The sequence below is a fragment of the Zosterops lateralis genome (assembly GCF_965231275.1).
Source record: "Zosterops lateralis genome assembly, chromosome: 9".
Taxonomy (NCBI): domain Eukaryota; kingdom Metazoa; phylum Chordata; class Aves; order Passeriformes; family Zosteropidae; genus Zosterops; species Zosterops lateralis.
In genome coordinates, this window is record NC_139769.1 from 17,318,526 (window position 1) to 17,342,197 (window position 23,672).

At 38.2% G+C, this 23,672-nt stretch overlaps 1 protein-coding gene across 1 annotated transcript in view; it reads right to left on the reverse strand.

Annotated features, from left to right (window-relative positions):
- Nucleotides 1-23,672, reverse strand: part of ABCA4 (ATP binding cassette subfamily A member 4) — a 64,988-nt gene that overhangs the window by 37,743 nt on the left and 3,573 nt on the right. The window contains exons 3-15 of the mRNA XM_083868018.1: nt 23,552-23,645; nt 22,896-23,037; nt 20,914-21,053; nt 18,078-18,205; nt 14,539-14,736; nt 11,888-11,977; nt 11,277-11,517; nt 9,724-9,863; nt 8,526-8,642; nt 7,563-7,760; nt 4,274-4,479; nt 3,304-3,480; nt 740-962 (exon numbers count right to left, since the gene is read on the reverse strand). Coding sequence (XP_083724144.1) covers nt 740-962; nt 3,304-3,480; nt 4,274-4,479; nt 7,563-7,760; nt 8,526-8,642; nt 9,724-9,863; nt 11,277-11,517; nt 11,888-11,977; nt 14,539-14,736; nt 18,078-18,205; nt 20,914-21,053; nt 22,896-23,037; nt 23,552-23,645 — 2,094 coding nt within the window. The remainder of the gene's footprint in view (nt 1-739; nt 963-3,303; nt 3,481-4,273; nt 4,480-7,562; nt 7,761-8,525; nt 8,643-9,723; nt 9,864-11,276; nt 11,518-11,887; nt 11,978-14,538; nt 14,737-18,077; nt 18,206-20,913; nt 21,054-22,895; nt 23,038-23,551; nt 23,646-23,672) is intronic.

Below are 23,672 nucleotides of genomic sequence, written 5' to 3' on the forward strand. Positions count from 1 at the left end.
TCATCAGGACATGCTGGTAAGACCGAGCAGCTTGAACCCTGACTATGTATTGATTTACCAATATCAGTTCCACACATCAGAAAAGATGCAAGGGCATTCTTCCTTATCGAAATGCTACACATTTATATATGATAAAGTATAGCAGCAAGCTCTCAATATAGAGCTGGGTTCTCAGGTAGTGGAGACAATAGGTAGTCTTCAGAGACAATATCCAAATGGTCCTGAAAAGTTATAAAAATTACAGGAATTCTAAATCACTAGAGCAAAAGGTGGAATTTTTTTTTAGGTTTTCCTGAAAGTTCTGTTCTTGCAGTCTCTTTTCCAATTGAAATAGTTGCACCGTTTCTAAGCAGACAAGCACTGGATATTAAAATTTAATCACGGGTAGTGAATTACAAGACTAAAATTCTGCAAATTATTATCTCTTTGCTTTAAAGCAACAATTATTATTCATTGAGAGATCTGCATCTGCCTTCAGAAAATGTAATATACAGAGTAACCAGCTCGATGTATTTTCTGTGAGGGATCTCACAATAAATCTTTACTAGTGAATTTATTGTTCTGTCTCTGCCAAGTGCTGACGCTGTTATGAGGTCTGCCTGGAAGAATGTGCCTGCTACGTGCTGTGATCAGAACAGGCCTCCACAATTCACATCTCCCTAGCAATTGCTACTATTCTTTCTCAACAGCAAACTGATACCAGGAGTGCAAACACAAGAGTGAGAGCAGCAATCCTTACCATAATCAGAGCTGTGAGGAGGAGTGTGCTCACAGCCATCATGGAAAAGCTGTCTAGGAACCAAGTGCACCAAATCACACCATTGGTTACGCCCCTGTTCTTCATAGCTTCTTTCAGACGCATTTCCTTCTCCAGCACTATGCTCTTCACAGTCATGGAGACTGAATAGATCCAAGCTAGCACCATGAAGATGGGAAAGGCGCGGTTTAAGGTGATCATGAAGCTACCAAAGCAAGGAGGAATAAATTCAATTTAGATAAAACAGAGAAATATTAGATGAAAAGAAGAATGAAAAGGAGTGGGGAAGAGTGCATTAATTAAATATGGAACTGTAAATTCTCTGTCCAAACATCAATAGCATGTCACTAGTAAACCTCACAAGCATTCTAAATATTAATAAAGTAATGGTTTCTGCATTCTCACGAGACAGACAAATATTTCTTCTGTTTTACAAAGAGGTTCTAAGTGTTATTGAAGGCTACAAAATATTTGGTGCCTCATGAAAAACATCTCTCTTCACATTGAATTTCCATGTTTTTACTATATCTACAAAGAATATTTTAAGATATATGTTAATGTTAACATTTTGGGAGTGTCACTGTCTTTATGCTCCCAAGATTCATTGACAAGAGAATTAAACAAAATAATCATTAAAAGCATCATATGCTGGCAGCAAGGCTGCTGAAATTCATACAAAATATGAATCAGGATATTGGATCTAGCTGAGACAGAGTTAATTTTCCCCATAGCAGCTCTCACAGTGCTGGGCTCTGCATGGATGGCTAGAAAGGTGTTGATAATACACCAGTGTTTTGCCTACTGCTGAGCAGTGCTGGCACAGCATCAGAGCTGTCTCTCCAAAATTCCCACTTCACCACTAGGCAGGGGGTGGGCACAATATCAGGAGGGGACACAACCAGTACAGCTGTCCCAAACAGACCAAAGGCATATTCCATATTATGTCTGCTCAGATATAAAAATCTAAGAAAAAGGAGCAGAAAGTGGGGAGTATTTGATATTTACAACATTTGTCTTCCAAAGCCACTGCTATGCATGCTGAATCCCTGTTTCTCAGAAGCAGCTGGACATTGCTGGATGAGAAATAGTGAATAAATCTTTGGGTTATTTTTTGTTTTAGCTTTAGGAAAGAACCATTGTGACCTACAAGTTCTTTTCCATCTTAATTTCTTCTCCCTTGTTGCTGAGAAAGAGGCTGATAGAGAGGCTTGGTGGGCACCTGTCATCTAGTCAAGGTCAACTCACCACAGCCCTTGGCACCCAATGCGGGCCAAGCCAGAGGCAGGTTTCTATTAAGCACATTACAGTTACAGGAGTTATTAAGCAAGGTCCTGTGCAGGACACAGTTTGTCAGCTGCATTGTTTATCTCTTTATTTTGCTGACTGTGGGAACACGTTAACATAAAAAATGTCTCCCTGGCACTGATGGCCTTGCTGTGCCGGGGGAGTTACCTTGTGAAGAAGATGAGGGGATACATCTCCCTCTCCCTAGTTAGGATTGATGTGGATGTTTTTATTATTCAGACTCCCAGGGTATTTGCTCATCCTTATGTGAGCTGTTTAACATTACTAATTAACACTGCTACGTATTATGGGGTTGGTGGAAGCCAAAATCTCATAGTTGCTAAAAACAAGGAGCAAAAGGTCTTCAGCTACCTAAGTCTGAGCCCTGTAGAACTGATTTTTGCTATATGCTATCAGAGCTGCATCAGTGTCAAAACAAAGGCAAAATCTTCACTTTTTCACCAAGAACTCCTGAAAAGCAATCCAGTCTGGAGAAACAAACCCATGCTTTTGTGATATGGCCTGGGGCACACTGAATTTTGCCTGTTGGTGGACATATATAACTAGTGCTAGGCCATGCACAACACAGCCTACAGGTTACCATGAGGGTGCACTCAGAGGCCATCACTGATTTTGGACATGAGCCCTGAACTGTATGTGGCTACTGCAGGCTTCAGAGAACTTTTGCATAGATGGGGTTTCTGCCTCTGCAGTATTCTCAGTGGGGAAGAAATCGACAGCAGGCTTGCCAGGGTGATGTTTTGGCAGACCAACACATAATGACGGATGGGAATGGCAGGTCATTCTATTTGTCTGAAATTTGCTTTTATCAGAAGTAGTAGCATTTGCCTGCACAGAGCACACTGACGGAACTATGAAGAGATTTCTCTAATGCCTTTTTTTTTTTAGTGAAAAATATACCAGGACAGTATCACAGACTGCAGCATTGAAGCTGGAACACTGTGAACAGGGAAGAAAATTGGAAGAAAACAGATGCTTTTAAGGGGCTAGTGTATTGAGTTCATTTTAGGCCTGGACATTGGACGTGACAAAGGCCAGGATTGGAATTAGGGGTAGAATATTGGCACAGGTGGCTTGTGGAGTCTGGGTTATGACAGGATAAGGAAGAAACCAAATTAATTCAGTTGTGTCTCAGTTATCACTCTTGCATTAATGGGTAAGGTATGTATGGTTTAAGATTCTCAAGCACCATTCAGTAATCAAAGTATTCCATAGAATTAAGACAAACTGCTTTTACTCACACATCATCCACAAAACAAGGATATGGCATTTGCTGCAGATAAATTCCCAATGGCACTTCAGTGCTGGTCTGGGTCTTTATAATCCCATGCTCAATCATGTCCTGGAGATAGGCAAAGCCTCCCCAGATATAACGTAAATCATCCACAGGATCAGCTCTTGGACCAGGATCCCAGTACCTAAAAAGAAAATTCACATGGAAACCATTTGGGTAAGCAAGGAATTTAGGGAAGGGTTGTGGGGCAGATAAATAATTAATTAATGAATAAATTAAATTATCTTTGCAAGTGAAATTGTAAGGGCACTGCCTGGAGTTGTCTTTTCTAGACATAGGTCTATCTGCTCATATTGCTTAAGAAAGTGGAAGGCTCTTTTTTTCCTTTCATTTTCTCTGCACTGACCTGGAATAGCAATTTTGGCCAAAAATGTACATAAATTAGTCATGTAGCAGAGTAACTGTTTTAGAATAGAAATAACTGTATTTGGAATATGGTATCCTTGGAGATTAAACAGGAACAACTGGATTGCAACTACCAGATACGATTATATTTTTCTAGAGACAATCCTGAGAAATTCTATTTATGAGTCTATTTGGCCAGGATTTGAGGAGGAACAGCAGAGAAGTTCTACTGGTGGGGTAGAGCTGAGTCTCAATCCATGTAGGACTTCCTTGTCTGTCTTTCCCAATGGTGAGGCCATCTCAAAACTGAAGCAGTTACTGAACAGATTCTGAACAGAGTCATGCCTTTGCCTTGTATTCCTGCACCCACCTACTGCCTGGCTTTCCACAAGAGTGATACCATCCATGTTAGTACCTAGCAACTGGAGATGGATTTTATGCTGCACTACAGAGTAACTTAACAAATACAGTTTGATTTCACTTATGTATCCAACGCAGGTTCTAACACCCTTAAGTCTCTCATATTTATGTTATGGCAGGCAAGAACTGAGAAGTAACTATCAGGTAAGTACCTGTCTTTGATTTTGTTTGTTTTCTCCACTGCATCTATGTCCATTCGGATCTTGTATGTCACATGTGGTGGGAGATTACTGGTTGTAGATTCTAAGCCTGGAAAAACCACAGCAGCCCATAATTTGTTTTCCTCCAGCAGGTGAAGGGCTTGACGAGTCAGTTGAGTTTCATCAAGATAACCTTCAAATTTATCCAAGGTCAAACACTACAAATAATTACAAAGAGAAAAATTGCATGGGAATAAAATAGTAAGAATTATACATTAAAGCAAACGTCAGTGGCTGAAAACAGCTTTATGATGAACCTATTAAAAGTTGGCTCTTTCCTCCCTTCTTTAGCCTAGAAAGTGCCTGAGTGAATACTAGAGAGCTAAAGGATGACTGATCTGTAAGAAAAGAACATTGGCTGTGGATTTCAGATGAAAAGCAATTTGTCAAGTGAAGCACTTGGAAAAGTCAGAGCATACATTTGAATTTTAATGTCTCTTAGGTATTTCAACATTTATTCCTATATAACACCAGACAAGTCACTGATTTATCTAACTGGCCATATATCCCTGCTGAATTCTGACATGTGATTTACCTGCTGACTTAAGTTTAACATATCATTTTTATTGGCTATCTCAATTTAAAAAAAGTCTTCTTTCTTAGTCTCTGTCATTACTACAAACTGTATTTTTATCAATGCCTATACAAGACAAAAATTCATCCAAACCTAAGTTCTTTATGTTCCGCCATTTGAGTCCTACTTAGCAGGCATTGTAAAACAAAGATTGTGAATGCTATAAACTCTACCATTAGAGTTTTCTGTAAAATTACAGATTTATCTTTGTATATTTAGCCTCTGCCCTTCAGAATTGGCAAAATATTAACAGAGAGTAGAAGTATGTAACCCCTGATGGACTGGAAAGATACTTATTGAATTCCTTTGCTTCATAAAATTCCAACAGGCTAACTTGTTTGATCTTATCTTCTCGATCATTTCTTGCAAGCCAATAACTAAAAATTAGTCCACATCAAAGGGCTCATACTGGTAACTTTTTATTTAATCTTAAAGAATCCTTTACTTAACCTTTCCCTGTGAGAATCATGCTCTGTTTCCTTTAGAACTTGTACTATCACAGCTTAATGGGTTCTATATGGAAAAATATTTTTAACTCACAACAGAACAGTGCTTAAATTGATAACATTATTTTGTGGCTTTATTCTTCATGGTGTTTGTAGGTGTTCTTTTTCCTTTTTGCTTCAGAAAACTAAAATATGTAGAATTTCATATCAGAATGCAAAAAAAGGCAGAAATTTTTGCATGCCAGAAGAGAAATAAAATCAGACTAATGGCTCATGTTGCATTAATTTTTTTGGGATTCATTTATCCCACAAGGTGTTCGCTGAGTTTAGGAATTCAGTTTAGTTCTTGAAAAAGTGGCAGTATGTGCACAACAAACCCCTCCTGTGGAGCTGTGTCTTTGCAGGATCTGGAGGATTATTTGCTGTTTCTTTATCAGGAGGAATTAGTTTCAAGATACTTATTTCAGCTGCAGAAGAACTCAGCCAGTTCTTCAGGGGAATCTGTGAGAATGATCCTCAAAGTACTGACAGCAATTGAACTTGTCTAGATTTTCACTGCAGAACAGACAGTGCCTGGAGTGGGCTGAGGAGCAGCATAGGTCATATCCAGGTGTAAAGGAAGCTGCAAGTGTTCGGAACAGAAAGCACAAACACTTATAGATCTTCTCCATGAGTAGAGTGAAACCAAAGCTTGTATAAGAACACAGGCCAAGTCAGGAGTGTTGCAACAGTTCACACAGTTTGAAAGTGAAAAGACATTTTTTACAGTAAACTATGACCCAAAAGCTAGAATTTATTTTTCTTAACATGAATTGCATTCAAAACAAAGGCTGTATGCTCTACCTAGGCCTCTTTTTTTCTCCCAGTGAATTTGAACTCAGTTTGTGTCTTCAGAAACCTCACTATATACAAATTAATTTATCAATTACTTGGGGAAATTTATTTCAAATCTCCTCCCAGTAATTATTTAACAATTTTAAATGGTCCAATGAAAATGAGAAAATCAAAACCAAAATAAATAAGAACAGGTTTGGAAGATAGAACCAGAGAATAATAAACATAAAGAGGTGACTGTGTAGCTCTCACTAACAGTTTAGGTGTTCTGTGGCCTAAGGTAATCAAAGGGCAGAACAGGAAATTCTTGGGGTGGTGAGGAGGAGCAGTCATCCCATTATTTGTGGGATTCTCAGCTGCAGCACAGTTTGCAGCAGAGACTTGGAGTTGCCAAAGGTAGGTGCTGGCAACACACGTGTCCCTATTGCATACTATGGTGGTAAGGAGCAGGCTATTCCCCAAAGGGAGCTAATTGCTGCCATTGTGTCTGGCACGGTGGGAAAATATTCTCAAGTGCTTACAACTCCGTGTAAACAGCAGACTTTATAGAAAAAGCTCATTACAAAGAGCATTAGGACACAAACATCTATTACCAGGTACAGTAACTGTTCTGATATTATTGATGTTCGAGCACTGACCTGCTGCATGCAATATATTTCACCTAGTTTGACAAGAAATAATTTTGCTAACATGATACAAAAAGATTATTAAATAAATAGGAAGAGCTTTGTGCAAGGCCTTTATTGTTCCTTCTTATACTAGCTGTAGGAAGGCAGATAAATTTTCAGTTCCTGACTTCTTGCAGGGGACAAATGGTCCGCTGGACTGGACTGAAGTTAGGCTTACTCTTGTTGCCTATAACTAGTACCAATTTTCTCTCAAAAATCCTCAGATGGCATCACTGAAAACAATTTGCTAGAGAAGAAGGGTACAGACTGCAGGAAAGAGACAGACATCTTGTCAGAGGTGACCACAGAACAGGTATAAACTCCCTCACTGGTTTCATTGGAATTTGGTGCTTAGAAACCTGCAAAGAACTGTTAGTTTCTCTGTTCCTGACCTTGCTGAAATTAGTGACCTGTTGGTTATTAATACTTACAAAAAACCATTTCTTTGAGGTTTCTGCCTCTCAGCATTGAAATGTGTTCAGACATTCAACCAACATTTTGAATAAAGCATTTGAAGATCATCAAATTTAATTTTTTTAATAATAAATATTCATGCTCTTGTGCCACTGTATTATTCTAAACACATGCTTTTAATAATGAGATTCAACTTAAGACAAACAAAGATTTTAACTTTCTTGTCTGCTACCAGAGATCCCAGTACTAACTGGTTTTAAGATACCCTCTGCAGCTATTTCCTGAAGGGGCAGGGCTAAATTTACCTCCAAATACTGACTGAGCAAACGCAGAACTTGGTCTACAGCACTGAAGATGTTTCTCCAGTCAAAGTCCACCATTCCCTTCTCCCGGCTCCTTGAAGATCCATTGTGGAGAAAGTTGATGATATGTTCTGCAGTGAAGCCTTCTGCACCCATCTGGCTGTTCAGGAAGTCCCTCACTGTAGGGTGCTTCAGAGAGTCCTGAAGAAACATACTATGACAGTTTTGCCGCAATGATTGTCTTTCCATGCCCTGTTTAGCTAGAAAGGTTTCCACTTCCATAACTCTTTCAACACATGAACAAAGACAAAAGGGTATGCTAAGGAATCAGTTTTACAAATGGGTAACTGCATAACTAGATGTGTGAACTGAAGAATGGATGAAAAGAATTTTTTCCTTGACTATTTGTTGCATTCTTTCCTTATAAGGAAGAGGATAAATGTTATAAATGTTTAATACAATATAGAAAAATGAGGAAACCAAATATTTTTTCTAGTATGAACTGCTTTATAAACTTTAACTACAGATAGTAATTGCAGCTGATCAAAGCCAAATCTAAATGATGCAGAATGAAGCCATTTCCCAGAATAAATTTCTGTCTGGCCCAGAAAAAGTATGGTCTTACTGCTTTCTTTGCCTATACAGAATTCAAGAAAATCAAGTTGTCTGTTCTTGAAAGACTTTTTGAGGAGGCAGGGAAACAGCACTTACTGCCTTTATTAAGAAGTCATTAGCCAGATTCTTGACTGCCCAGATCTCAGGTTTTGCCACAAGGATTCTGTAACGCATCTATGCCTTCCCTTCAAACCAAGCCCAGCAGCCAACAGCCTTAAAGGCCACAGCTTCCTTGCTGCAAAGGCTGTGCCTCTGGCCAAACCTTTTAAATTAATTGTCTTCTCCATTAATAAAAATAATAGACGGTAAAAGGCTGCTCTTACTGAGGTTCTTTGATAAGTTATAACATACACGGATCATATTCATTTGCAGGCTGTTTTGAAAGAAGTTCCACAGCTGAGGTCCTACTTCCTCCCAAGCTTTGGTCAACAGCTGGAGGCGTTCAAGTTCCTCAAAAGTGGAATTTGCCTGATGAAAAAAACAGCAGAAAAGAGTGTTAGAAATCTAAGGAGATAGACAGAATTTATGATCCATCCAGGATTTGGTGACAAGGGAACTCCTAACTTAGACAGTTGTAGTTTTTAACTTCAAAACTTAAACAACTTCTTCAAATAGGAGAAATTCTAATAACCATCAGAAAAAAGAATCTATAAAATCCAGCAGGAATCAAAGTCACTTAGGATAAAATTCTGGTGTATATGTAATGTAAAAAACAATTGCACATTAAGCCTAGTTAACTTCAATTCCTTTAAATACTCAGACTTTTGGTAAAACTATTTTTTAGTATTTTTCCCCCTGACTATTTCTCTCCATAAAGAACTCAAAAGAAAGATGATGATGTGAGTAGATGAATGAATGGAAGGCAGCTGGAAAAGACAGATATTCCAATAGTTATGATATTAAGACCTGAAAGGCTGAGTTGCTGTAAATTTGATGTTTTTCTGTGCAGCAGTTCTGTGCCTTGTACAGATCTCTAGAGCAGTGAACTGCTGGTTATGAGGTGATCAAAATATCATATGCAATCTTGATTTAACTGCTCAGATTTATTTCACCCAACTTCAAGCATTTTGCTGAAGAGTCCAGGCTCCATCCTATTTTAATGAAGTGAAAATTCTTTATGATCTCAACAGATAAAATAATAAACCATGATGTTGCTATTGGTTTGCAATATCTCAGTTCTCAATAAGCTTATCCAAGCCTCACAGTTACACCATTTAAATATTTACTGGCACAGAGCTGCTCATGTTCCTACCTCTGTAAAATAAATACTTCTATGCTTACTAGTGTAAATGTGGAATCATGCCAACAAAAAGCTGCTTGGGCGAGCTGGAAAAACCATGCAGCATGGACCAAGACTGAATGAATCAGTGAAGACCTGTCTTCTGTTTTTTAAAGAGTACCTGTCCTTCCTCTGAGGACCATGAGAACAAATGGACTTCGAGAAGAAAATCTGATTAGGCTGAGGTAATTGGGTAACTGTTTTCCAAAAGATATTTCTTGGGATGCAATTTTTTAGAAATATACATTTTTGCATTTCAGAACTTCTTACATTTTTTACGATTTCCCGTACAGAAGGTGAATCAGGAACAAAGAGAATTTTTCCCATCAGCAGAGGCTTCACAGCACTCCAGGCTATTTTGGTTAAAGGGTTTGATTCCAAGTTCTGGATCAACGCATTACAAAACGGTGCTAAAGACAGAAAGAAAGACAGTCTTTATGTAACCATACTAAAATCCTATCACACATAACATCCTGCACAGCTTTTTGCTGAGACTACAGACAGTTTGAATCTCAATGAGTTAAAGCACATTCTGCAATGCAGAAGTACAATGACTGAATGGATAGAAAATATAGATAAAGTAGGTATTTGTGTTGTAAAATATGCTATAGAAATTGGAAAAGCAAACATAAATAACCATTTGAAAGTTGCTGTTATTTACATGGTATTTCAAATGAGAGCTCAGAGCTCACTGAGCAGTTTGAGCTTTATTTGCTTTACTCCTAATGACTTAACTCCTTTGTATTGTAGTTGACACTGATACAAAGCTGATCCTGCGGGCTTAGATGTTGAACTACAGAACAGATCAGAACTGGATCCTACAATAATTTTAAATTAAACATTTTAATGTATATATTGTTATCTTACCCCTGCACTATGAAGTAATTAATTTACTTGGATAAGATTCAGTTAATTTCTTTCCTGGCTGAAGAGATGGGAGTACTGAGGCTTTTACAGGTCTTTGGAAGTCTCCCTCATAAGTAGAGCCAAGTATCAACACAAGCAGTGAAAGGTAGGAGTCTCTATAAGCAAACTGCTCATCTGTACTCTGTAACCATGCAATCATATCTATCACAGCAGAAGTGACACAGAACTACCAGCTATAACATCAGTGGTAAACAGAAAACACTGCTGGTGAGCTCAGTGTAGAGGAAAACTAAATAGCAAACAGAAGGGAACATAATAAAAAGACAAAAAAACAAATGGTAAAAAATGGCTTCTTTGTGTTATATCCTATTACAATAGGAGGGAATAAATAGCGAGGAAACAAAAGCAACAGAAATTGGTAAACTGAAATATTTTCTATGTAAAATGTAATCATGCTGTAGACCATTACTGCTACAAAGTAGATGTACTTTTACCCAGGAAGGTAACAGCCAGCATATATCAAATTGACAATTATTTGAAAGGAGAGATTTTTAAATTCCTGTGCCCCAGGACATCAAACAAGTTAAAGGAAAAAATAAAGTTTAGAAAAATATCTTGGAGAAAACTAATTCCAGAATGCCACACTGTCTTTTCCTGAACCTTCTTCAGGTGCATCCTGTCCTTCCTTATATCAGTAGCATATAATGGAAGATAAAACAGAGAGACTGTCTTAATTATGATCATGCCTATATTAAAAGAAAATGCCTATTTCTGTCAATTCCTGGGCTTCTCTGCTTCCAGCTATGAAGTAAGTATGAAGTAAATTCATTTCACCTGACTCTAATTTCCTGAATCAACTGGTTTAAAATGTTATTTATAAAAGCAACATTCTATGCTAGTACTTGAACATAAGGTGCACCTGTAGAGTCTTTTAATGGTTTGGTGGAAAAACTTACTGGTTGTATTATCATAAAGATAACCAGATTTCTTCCTTGTTGAGTCAATCCCCAGGAAAGCTTTGTAGTTGTTATCTTCATACCAGTTGAAGGAAAGCACTCTGGATCCACCTCCTTCTGGGTAGCCACAGAAAAGATCCGACAGGGAACTCACCAAGTGGCCTAAGGATTCTGGCCTTCCATCTTGTACAAATGGTTGCACAACCCTCAAGAGGTCCTGAACACTTGGCTTCCTGGCCAGCTGCAGTAAGACAAGACTTGGTTAATTGCAGCCCTCAAGTATCTGGTGAGGTCACAGTTATGCCTGGATGGTAAAGTGTGAATGCAGTCAGAACCTCATCCTTTCATCTCCTCTGCCCTGGGCACGGGCACCACTTTCAGTTCTTGTTTTTCATATTTTCCTGAAGAAAAGAATACAGTTCAGAATTGCCATGCTTATGTTCACATTTATTTTGTAATGAGAGAAGAATGAATTTTTAAGAAATCAGCTCTTCCCCAACAAGTCTATTTTCTTTCTGGTAAAGCAGGTAACTGGAACATAAAAATAACAAAGGAAAACAAAAACTATGAGCTATGCAGAAAAGTGATGTAATCTGTTATTAGACCCTTACCTTTTGCACTGCTTGGGAAACATTAGACAGCACTCTCCCCCAGGCCTTCAGGTCAGCACCTGGTGAGTTTCTGTCTAGCACAGTGGGAAGCTGTGGATACATAAAAAATAGAGATAAGCTTCTACATGACAACAGTTGTAACAATGAGAAGAAAATCCAAATGGCATTTCTGTAGCTCAAATTCTTTGAGTTATTTGGAACAATATCTCATAAGCCTGTCTTACGGAGCCACAAATCCAGTACCCATATGCAGACACACAGTAGTTTGTGCAAATGTTCTCTCTAATACAAGGCTGAAAAAACCACAGGCCATTTAAAATATGTCTTGGGATTTGTTCTGTTCATCTAAGCCCACCATTACAAAAGGTGCAAAAATGCAGGAAGTGAGACATCTGAGAAGCTGCTTCTCAGAGAGGCTATTCTTCCAATGAGATATACAGATTCTTGGTAACTTCCAAATTTAGCTAAGGTTTGATACAGAAGCCCCCATTTGCCATAGAGGTAAATAATCTGTAGAACTTTATACTTCAGAGATTTCCTGATTTTGGACAGTCTGGTCCTCACTGTCTGTCAAACCTAAGAGTAACCATTACTTTCCCAGGCTCCTGCAGACTGACCAAACTGCCTTTTTAAAAAAAGTTAATATTTTATTTATCAACGACGTAAGAGAAACAGGTGACACCATGGTGTGCAGTCACACACCACTTTGTTTGCATCACTTCATCCTTCTTTGTCAACTGTCTAAAGAATCACATATGCACTTGGAGCTGGCACTCTTGGGGCTTTCTCAGGCATTTCTTCTGCTATTACAACAAAATGTAAAACTAGACTTGCAGCTAGCTAGACTGTGATATTTATGAGACAAGCCCCTAAAAAGCCTTCTTCAAAAATGCATATACACCTGCTGATTGCCTGCCATTCTATTCAGTCAGCAGGTGGTTAAGAAAGCAGAAAGCTGCACTGTGCAGGTACCTGGCAGGGAGTCACAAAAACAAGAGTTTTTATGGAAAGCTCATGTTAGTGTGTTCTGATCTGTCACTTGATGATCTGGCAAGAAGAATACATGTAGGGCTTCAAAATGCACTTTTCCATGCCTCCTAAGGGGAAATCTGTGCAAAGATTATACAGGGTTCTTAGAGCACCTGCCTTAACCTGGTCTTTTTGAAACTCTGAAGAACAGGAATTGTAAACCTGTAAAAAAGCTGGGCAGTACATCGTGAATATTCACATGAAGTCCTCAAATACTGAAAACCTATCTTAGAAATACTATACTATTAATTCTCTGTTACTTCTAGCAAGCATAAGATACATGACAACTAAAGACAATACATTTTTAGGAATGGAAAACAAAGCTCTCAGAAGCTGACCATCAATCCTTATCAGGGTTGATAAAATCAACACAGTGACTAACTATCAATGCTACAGTAATCAAACTGTGTTTTGCTGGTGTGCCAGTGACAGCTCCTGGCATCCTCTGTTTCCAGTTCTGGGAAACTCAGAGCTGAACAAAATCCATGTTAAATTAATCCTAATGCTACACTGCTGTGGCAGTAGAGTCCAATCAATATTTTCTATGCAACTTAAGGAGTTTTTCATATATCCTGCCTGCTCCTGTAAAGCAAGCTGACAATGTGATGGTTTAATGACATTACATTACAAGGTGAAAACCAGCAAATTAAATTCAGTGTTGAAAAATGCAAAGCATGATCATAGGGAAAACAAACATGAAAGATGTATACATATTGATGGATACTTAAGTTTGCTATCATGAGGAAAGAGACCTTAGAGCCTTTAATAAAAGTTCTCTGAAAGCACCACCTCAGTGTGCAGAATACAAATTAAATACTAGAAAAATATGCCATTTAATATTTATTTATTTGCTATAACTTGAATTTTATTATACATTAAGAAGTAATAATATTAATCTATGTTTATACATATATATAAAGTGACATAATATCTCCATATAAACCAAGGCTGCAGAAGTGGTTAATTTATAGCAAGGTCACAGTAAAAAAAAGAACACAAAGAACAGCAAAGAAAATGAACAGAGGTAAGGAAAAGCTTCTATAGAAAGAGTGATGAATGTCAGCACAACCTCCTAGTTTGGTTGGTTTGGGTTTTATAAAAACGGCTCACATGGCTATGCCAACTCAAGCTGCATCATGACTTTGACTGCAGCATAGAATTCTGTCATGCTGGACTGAGCAAAGACAGAATAGGCTGTATTGGGTATTTTCAGAATCTCCAGGAAGGTGCCTGTAGAGTTTCCCACACACTGTTTTGCTACACGGACTGGAAAGACCAGATAATATTTCAACACAAACTTTAAATTAAAAACTGCATTAGAATCTCTTAGTTCTGCTGTACTGTGAATTTAATCTGTTTCATTCCAAAACACACTCAGAACTACCTGGTGTCCTGCTGGTGGTAGGTTAAGAATCACACATCCATAACCTTACATTTGCAGGGGTAAATAAACTAAGACCACTTGGAAAATCGGTGATGCATTACAAAAAAAAATCCCCAAAAAACCAAACCAAAAAAACCCCAAAACAAAACAAACAAACAAACAAATTGAAGGGCAATGAAATATAAGGGGGAAAAAAAAGGCACATACAGCAGGATTAATTGATTGTGTTAATACTCACCAGCCGAAATAGCTTAAAGAAATCAACATTTGCATACAAGGCATCTTCTACTCTTTGTAGACTGTCCTGGGACAGGGCACACATGGCCTTGTGTACAGAAGGGAGACCTCTTCGGCTGCTGAAGATAATGAAGCGGTCCAGGAGCATCTCACTGCAAGCAATGTCCTTCAGAGTCAAGCTAGGGACACCATAGGCAAACTGCAACCAAAACCAATGTTTCACTTACTATTATGAAACTTGCATACTGCTCAGGAACAATTAAAAATTTATCAAAAGTGGGAAGTTCGATATCAGCCCCTGCTAATATTTTAATGAATGGGCAAAATAATCTGTTGAGCATCCCAGTCTTTAAAACATATGGATTGAAAAGACACACACCACCGATACCAGGTCAGACATAGGTGCATAATCATTTCTTATCTAAGCAAATTAAGAAATTCATTATTATCAGAATTTTATATGTATAAATTTCTTATTGTTAGAAGCTAAGACTTGTTTAGTAGTGCCTGTAAAGAGAATATTTAAAAACACAGAGGAATGAGAAAAAAATTAATTTAGTTGCTTTGGAGAGTGGATTCAAAGTAGACTGAGGAGTAATTCATTAAGTGCTTCATCTGTCAGAAACTATCAACCAAAGTGCAAGTATGGCTCTGGAAAGTTAGCATTCAGAATATGAAAGGCAGAGGCATGGAGGCCTAGAATAACATTATATTTTGTCTGCCATGACTGCCCTGAGTTTCAGCTTATGGAGCTGCAGTTGACAAAAAGAAAGGCCTCTGATTATGATGCAAAAAAGAGATATGAATTTCTAGGAGGCACTATCATCATTACAGCTGATATAAAGATATTGTTAACACAAGTTAGACAGTGTGGAGAGAGGCAGAATGCAAAAGAAGGAATTCAACTGACAGATCTAGTCTGTCTTGCAAAAACCCTCCAAACCCACACACCCCTGCCCTCCCTCAAACTGGAACATTTGAATTGGAATTAAGTTAGTTTATGTAAGTGAAATAATTTTCATATTGGCTTGGTCACTTGGTCCTGGGTATGTGTGTGGTAAGAACAGCATTTTTTAACCATACACGCCTCATTTGGCATGGTCCTCATCAGGCAGCATCAGCTGCAATGAAATGGGGCTGCGCAGGGAGGCAGCCTGGGAACCTTGATTTGACTTGTGAAATGAAGAAACAGTGACATTCACATCACTGAGAAGGATAAACACAGAAAAAAAAAAAGAGTTTTTATTTACAAACTGTAACTGCATTTCAAGAATGTTCATGAACAGATGGGATTAGAAAAACATCAAACCTCCACCCTTCCAATTTTTCCGGTAGGCTGTGCTGCAGCCAATCTTTCTTGAACATCTTATTGTGTTTTAACATCAGTTTCTTATCTTTATGTTAGAATGACTCAAAAAAGCAGGCCCTCAGAGGGAAACTTCAATACTTTTTTTTTTTTTTTTTAATCAATGTGTCACTGTTTAGCCAAAGCTGGCAAGATGAAGTTCAAATTATTTTTTCAGCTAGTTGGCTGTTTGATCAGGTTTAGCTTTCAGCTCTGTGTGTCATTTCCTGACTCCCAGGCGGCTCAGACCTAGATCTCCAGCCAGCTGTTGGCAACAGTCAGGCTTTTGTAAACAAGTTGCTTTCAGGTTGATCAGCCCTGTGCCATCAGCAGCAGGGGGAACGGGTGTACAGAAATATGCAGGCTAACAGAGGGCAGAGCAGCATGAAGAACTGGAGATGAACTATCACAGCTCAGGATTAAGACAACCATAAATATAGGGTCTAATCATGCCTCTGAAACTTTCACCTCAACCACACAGAAGTCCAGCCCAAGAAACTTCTTTATCAAGAAGGGCTATTAGAATGAAGCAAATTATCTCCCACAGAAAATGCACTGTTCAATTCCTGCTGAAAATAATTCTCTTCTTGCGTCTTTAAAATTATGAGATTGGTTTTTCTGCATCATTTTCACTTGAAAGAAATATTCACAGCACTTTCTTTCCTCATAGCTATAAATCAGCTCTGGTAAGATGATCTTGTATGCCTGTAATTACTGCTAATAAGGAAACTGTATAGAGGGCAGCAAAAGTGGTCTTTAACACCAGATCTCCTCCAGCTTCCTCTAACCAATGCTCAATTTCTTTATTTTCCAGCATAAAGAGAACTACATGTCTTTCTACATCAGCACAGAAAATACAGCAGAAACACACTACATTCCAGCAGGTTTCAATCTTACTTTTTTTTTTGGTTATGGTGTTGAAAACTTCAGTTCTGCATACACTGGCAAGCAGAACTTTTAGCAGTAGATGAATGAATGCCACTGGGGAGCTAATAGAGTCCAACACAGCAGCACTCAGTTCTCCTGACACAGCACACCTCTGGTGCAGAAGAGGTTAAGGATGAATAGGGAAAGAGAAACCCGGCAGGATATTTGTGTATATTCTCTTTGTCACAAGCAGCAAGGAAGCAAATTTTCCACATCTCAGCTGACACAGAAGTGTGAAAATCTGTGAGATGTATCAATTGACACTGGACTTCATATGATCTTGTGGTAACATTTCATGATAAAGTGAGGAGATGGGAGGGCTTCCCCAGGTACAGTCAGTAATACAGCTGATAAGTAATTTGGCTACTGGTCACAGTAGCCAAATCTGTGATGCACAAAAGGAGCTGCATGAAAGGTGATGAATGCCCTCTCTCTTTCTGCCCACACACAGTTTCAGTATTTGCATTTGATGTGGCAGTGAAACAGGAGAATTGTGTCTTTCAGCCTCAATTATTCACTTGCTTCCACCCACACTAATCAAGTGTAGAAATTGTTCCAGAATTCCAATTCAGCAATATTCATTCATTAATATAGCATTCCTCACAGAGCTCCTAGCCATGCAGAAGCATATACGGCATGTACATGAAGAAGCAGAGACAGCCTGGACTTGGTCAAACATAGCTCCCTGCTTAGCTGCTTCAGGAGGGAGTTGACCTGCACTTTTCACTATGAATTTTCTGAGCAGAGCTATTATTTAACCAGAATTTAAGAAAGTGGCTCTGCTTCTCCACTTCCACCTATTCATTTGAGACAGTACTAAAAAGCCACCATGCTGATATTAGGGCAGAGAATTTAAATTATAAACTAAGAACCTCCAAGAGTTCTTCTCTCATCAGGACTATTATCTCAAAAGGTTGCACAACTATGCTTTTGAGTTAAGTCTGCTTTTGAGTTGAGTTAAGTATGGGGATGGATGCAGTACTTGCCAGTACTGTTTCTTAATGCTCATTATTTAAGTGCCACAACAGGATTTTATTTTATTTAATAATTTATTAATATTTAATGCATAATCAAAATGTTTTTAAAAGAAAAACCAAACATCTCTTCCTCTAGATTCACAAAAAACCCCAAAGGGAGAACCTGTACAAACGACCCACAAGGCATCAGTTATTCTGGGCCCAAGGCCTTCACTGAGGCTGCTTTGCACATACAGCTGGGAGATTCTTTCCTCACAGATAACGACCTGGTAACTGTTAAACTCTACCCACCTGTTCAGGGCGCACTTGAGCATTAATAAGCTGGTAAACAACAAAATCTGTGAGGCCAACATTTTCTAGCAAGAAGGAAGTGAGGGTCTCCCCATCTTTCAAAATGTCTAGAATTCGTATTCCTCTTCCTGGATGAAAAAGGAATGCACAGATCAGTGAGATACCAGACAAAGGAAGCTAAAGAACAACTCATATCCTGGCTTAAACCTGCAAAAAAGAATGTGCTTTGGCTTTTATACCTAGTCGTGACTAACTGGGCTAAAATTATTTTTGCAATTCAAAATCTTTTTAATCCTTTGTTGGGAAATGATAATTAGAAAATGCTGAGTGTTCTGGCTCTGCATATCGGATCTCTCAAAGATGTTTCAGACTAGGGCTACAGCAATGGACACATTGAAACCAGCCCTGACTGTATTTGAAAGTGCCTGATTCTTTCTGATGTAATGCTTTATTTTAAATGTTCAGATTCAAGTATGCTACTGTTTTTAGTGTTCTTTCTTCTGAGTCTTGTATAAATAACTTTAGTCAACCCTTTACATTTACACTAATTTACAACTTGCTGTCAACCAATTTTAGTTAACCTTGTTCTCTAGCAGTGTGAAAGTGACCCTTGAAAATCTTCCATGAGAAAAAACTCAGTTTCTTTGGAGAAGCAGAAAATGTAGCTTATACTTCATATTAAACTAGATTAACAACTACTCTTCAGGCAAACAGTGAGACCACCCACAGTTAAATCAGAGACATGCAAGAGGCCACCAAATTTCTCTGATACTGTCTGTAACAATACTTAAAATACTGCTGCTTCTAAAGTCAAACAGTTCCAATATATTAAAACTTGTCTCTGTTACAAATCTTATCAGTGAGAACTCTGCCTCAACAGCATGCAAGAAAAAAGTTTGGAAACTTAAGTTATTTGATGAACATAAGCTAACTTAACTTAGCTCATGTTCATCAAATATTTATTATAACTTTATTAAAGTTACCTCACACAGCATCCACAGACTTTGGTAAAGAATTCTTGAAAGCTCTAATTCTTTTAGTCTTTTGAACAGGCAATTGACACTGACAGGAGCAGTGTGTATCCTACTGACATAGGGAATGTAACTATAGACATTTCTAATAAACACACACTCCATTCTGTGAGCTGAGTCTTATCAGAGTTTGCCAACTAACTTCCACAATTCCATCTGCACTAAGCATATTCTGCCCTGAGGCTACAGGGCCTGAGAACCTCTTCAATTGTTTCCCCACATATTTATTCAAGCAGTAAACACTGAAAACAATAGTAGGGGTCTGTCCCTCATATTCTTACTGATGCTTTTCCTGGAATCCAGGCAGTGTGGAGGAAAAAGCACACCACACATCTCATCAAAAGTGTCAGTGCAAAGGGAGACTGGGACAAGGAAGCAGGACTCAAGAGGTAGGTCTGATTTCAGGAATCAGTAGAAGGGGCAGTCAAAACTCTGACATGTGCAAATCTTTCCTTGCTCAACTTTGCAGCTACTCTATGAAGATTGTTACTTAAAAGCACTAGTAGTAACCTGTAAACTTAAATAGCCAATTTTTCAGTAACTTTTTCTGTATGAAGAAAGATGGAAATTCATATTTTATTAGTTATGCTTCAGAACTGACTTTACTATGTTTTATATAATAGGAAATTCCAAACTTTAATTTTTTTAAAAAAGTAAAACATTTTAAACCCCCAGAGATTCTGAAGGAGCATTAACATTATATATCACAGGACTGATGGGAATGTACTTTGTATTTCATGAGTAAATTTTATATGGGATGCAAAGACAACTTCCTAAACCATGGGGTGTGGTCCCTTAGCAATACATAGCAAACCCATGACATGACGTGCTTTTCCTTGCCTCTAAATAGTCAGGTTTGATTTCTATGGCTGGGTACAAACAACAGCTCAGATTATACTTCAATTCATGTTTACATTCTGGGATATTTGGTTGTCTCACAGTTATTTACAAGGAGATAATCATGTTTTTACTTCTAGTTATAAACCTCTGATAAGATAGTGGACCACGTGTATCAGGTGGTTTATACACATCCTATCAAAAAATAAATGGAGAGTGACTAATTTTAATAAGAATGCTATTCCTGTGACAAAGGATTTGAGAATGGGACAGATCAAGTCACAAAGCTAGATCATTTTTATACTTTCAGTTTTAGGAGTACCTTTTTGAATTCTTTACTTCAAGTCCAAAAAATTTAACAACTATACCATTCTGTATTTCCCCCAGGACTGTGTTTTGAGTTTGGGAAGTTGCTTTAAATAAAAGTTAATGCAATGAATTTGTGATTTGCAATTCTGTTTGTAAGTGTTCAATGCTTTCTCTTCCTAAACACCTTCTGAGGAGTTTCCTTCTTCACTGTTTCAAACCTGTTTTAGCTAAGACTGTGACAAAACACCTCTAAGCACTATTCTGGGTCACGATCCTGGCATATATTCAGACATGTTCCTAATTTTCCATTCTTCTGCATCTTCCAGTGAAACTTTGTCACTGCTTCTGCTTTTTCTGTAATAATAATTATTGACATTTCTTCAGCCATGTTTTACTTTGTGTGGTGAGATATCCATGCTTTTCAAGTTTTGTCTACTGTTATTTAAGGAAGATAGTTGTAGAATGGAGCTGACTGCCTCTCTCCTTTCCCTTAAATGACAGGTGTTTGTCACTGAACAGATTATAACTTACCCTAACAGTAAGCAGAGTAACAGCTATATGTGAAATATATTATAATGTTGCCAGCCTCCAAAGTAACTACTATCCAGCTCTCAGAAGGAAAAATTAAATAGTCTAAAGGATACAGACACAACAATTACCTGCAATTCTTTCAGGATTAGTTCTCATTGTTTCCATAAACTGAGTCATAATGATCAGTTCTTCCCAGATTCTTCCAAGGTCATGGATTTCAGGGGCTTCCAGTAAAAGCTCCTGAGCATCTTTATAAAACCGTGCAAGGCTGAAAGGAGAAACAATGAATAAATAATAATTTAAGAGCAATGACTCTAATGAACCTTTCAAGTCAAAAAACCTCAAAAAACTATTAAAAAAAACACCAAAAAATACACTTCCCAAAAAAAAAAAAAAAAAAGTAAAATTGACTCTCTCTGTCAAGGAAAAAAAAAAAGTTCTTTTGTCCTCAGTTTCAGGTAGTCTGGGGTTCAGTTAGATTTGAAAGTCCACAGAAGTCTTAAGAGAGCTACTGGTGTTGGAGAAGGTTAGCCATTCATACATTTTTCCATTGCCTTGCTGATCTTTCTGGGGACACAGGACCTTCCTCAGACAACTTGTATCTCACAGTTACAGTGCCAATCTGCCCTGGTTCTAGCTCAGTTGAATGGGGCACTCTGGACACATGCTCAGCCTAGCAATGACATGGAATCATTCACAAACAGAAACATCCTTCCCCTCCCATTTGTTAGGTCTCTTCAGAGTATTTCTTCTAGGAGGAGCAGGAAAACACAAGTAACAAACAGTTACAGGCCACTGTTCTACCACTGGTTCTGGGTTAGAACATGCAGATCAAGCAAGGATGTAACCAGATCCTGTGTTTATGAAAAAGCATAAAAAATTCTTACTATCAAGTACACTTCATTACACTTCTTTAACAGTATTATGTTTTTCCATGCATGCAATAGTATATCTCAGTCCACATGACTCATTTTAGCTTACAGGAAACAATAAACAGGAAGGACCAAATTCTTTCAGAAAACACAATGAATTTACTTCTGCTGTAGTGCACTGAATTTACTGGGACTGACAAAATGGCAGTTTGCACTGTAACAAGCAACCTGGAAAAGCTAGAATGTACAGAAAACAGAACCCTCTAGCTTCACTGTGTGTTTGACTGTACCCCACCAAAAATGTTCAGCTATTTTAAACCCTTTTCACTAGGAACAAAAGGTGAAATGGTAAGTTAAGTCCATGTTATAGACTTTCACATGACAGAGGCTTCAATGGCCTTCACATTATTAGCTCATGAATTTTAAACATTGGATGCTCCAAAGTGGACTTTGCAACAGGGAGATTTGGGGCATTTTTTATATTTAGGCTAGTGGGTTTTTTGCTCTAAGGATCCTTGTCTGCTACACTTTCTTTCATGACTCAGCTGTAACAAACAATGCAATAAAACACTCCCACAGCCCTTTCTCAGTAATAGTCTGGAAATCTCCCATCCTCCTATTCTGCAAACAAGCTTAGTATCTGAAGGTTATGTGCTGATTAAAATTTCACAAGTATATAGCCAAAACCAGTGCTACATAAGAAATAGCAGTGCAGGTTCTTATTTGCTGCTACTTCATCAGAGATCTCATTCAGAAGGGACAGCTCTAGTGATGAGAAAAGAAGACTTAGGGATTCCACACTCTTTTATCAAAAAGGTTTGTCCCAAGCCATTCAGTAAGCAGGTTCTTACAGATTTTATTAAGTGAATGTGTTCCCTAGAGACTTGCACTGAAGTCTCTCTCTAAAAGGCCCAAACCTACCACGGTGAGCTCTGTGTCAACTTTGCTGACCATTAATAGGATGAAACAAAAATGCTAGAACTGAAAATTTTTGTCTGCCACTGTTTGCACACTGGTGTGTTATTATCTTCCCTTTTCATTCACACCACAGAACAATTCTTTAAAATATTCCTTGGTGTGGTGAGAGACCTTTCTAAGCAAGGTGAGGATACTCCAGCCTTTCTCCTTGCATCATTCATGCCCATGAACGCCCAACAGGTGCCCAGAGCAAGCTATGAGCAGTTCCCTAGCAGGCCCATATTGGTGCAACCCAGTCCCACACATACAGATCAGCTTACATGGAATTTTTGTAGTTGGACACTACACCTGGACTCTCTCCGTGGGTTGGGCTGCGGAAACAGGGATTGTTCATGTTACAGAAGATGCCGTGTAACCATGGCAGTGTTCCTGCTGATGGCATTGCCTTGTTTGGGAAGTGACCTAGAGTATTGAAACACAAAATATAAATTGTTAGGTGTCTTTTCTAATGCAGCCTCTGTGAATATAAATAGTATGATGAGTTGGCTCTCTACAGAAGGAATGTGATAGGAATCATATAGATTTATGCTTTACTGAGAAAAAAAGTCACCAATATAACAATATGGCCATTTTCAACAGAAATTATTTCTGAGTAATGTGAAGGGCTTTTTTTAAGTAGGTAGTGAGGTACTACTTTCTCAGTACTAGAATTAGAGAAATCCAAAACTAGACAGCATCTTGAGACCCCAAGTAAGTCTGATCAGAAAGCACCTCACAGGAAAACTAGATACTTTTTTAATGTCCTCACTGGTAAGTCTTACAGTACATGGCTACAAATAACTAAGCCACTCAAACTGAAGTATGTTCTTCTACCACTGGACAGTAACAGTCTGCAAACAGCTCCCAATACGTTTGTCTGAGAACACCTGGCCACTACATACAAGTCACATCCTGATAACATCTTAAACATTCTTACATTCATGTTGGCGGTACAGTGGATTAGCTTTCCTCAGCCAGACAAGTACAAGAAACAATAACAGAGGCCATACAAGCTCCACTAGAAAACGAAGCTGTAAAAAAGGGAAGAAAGTAAATTA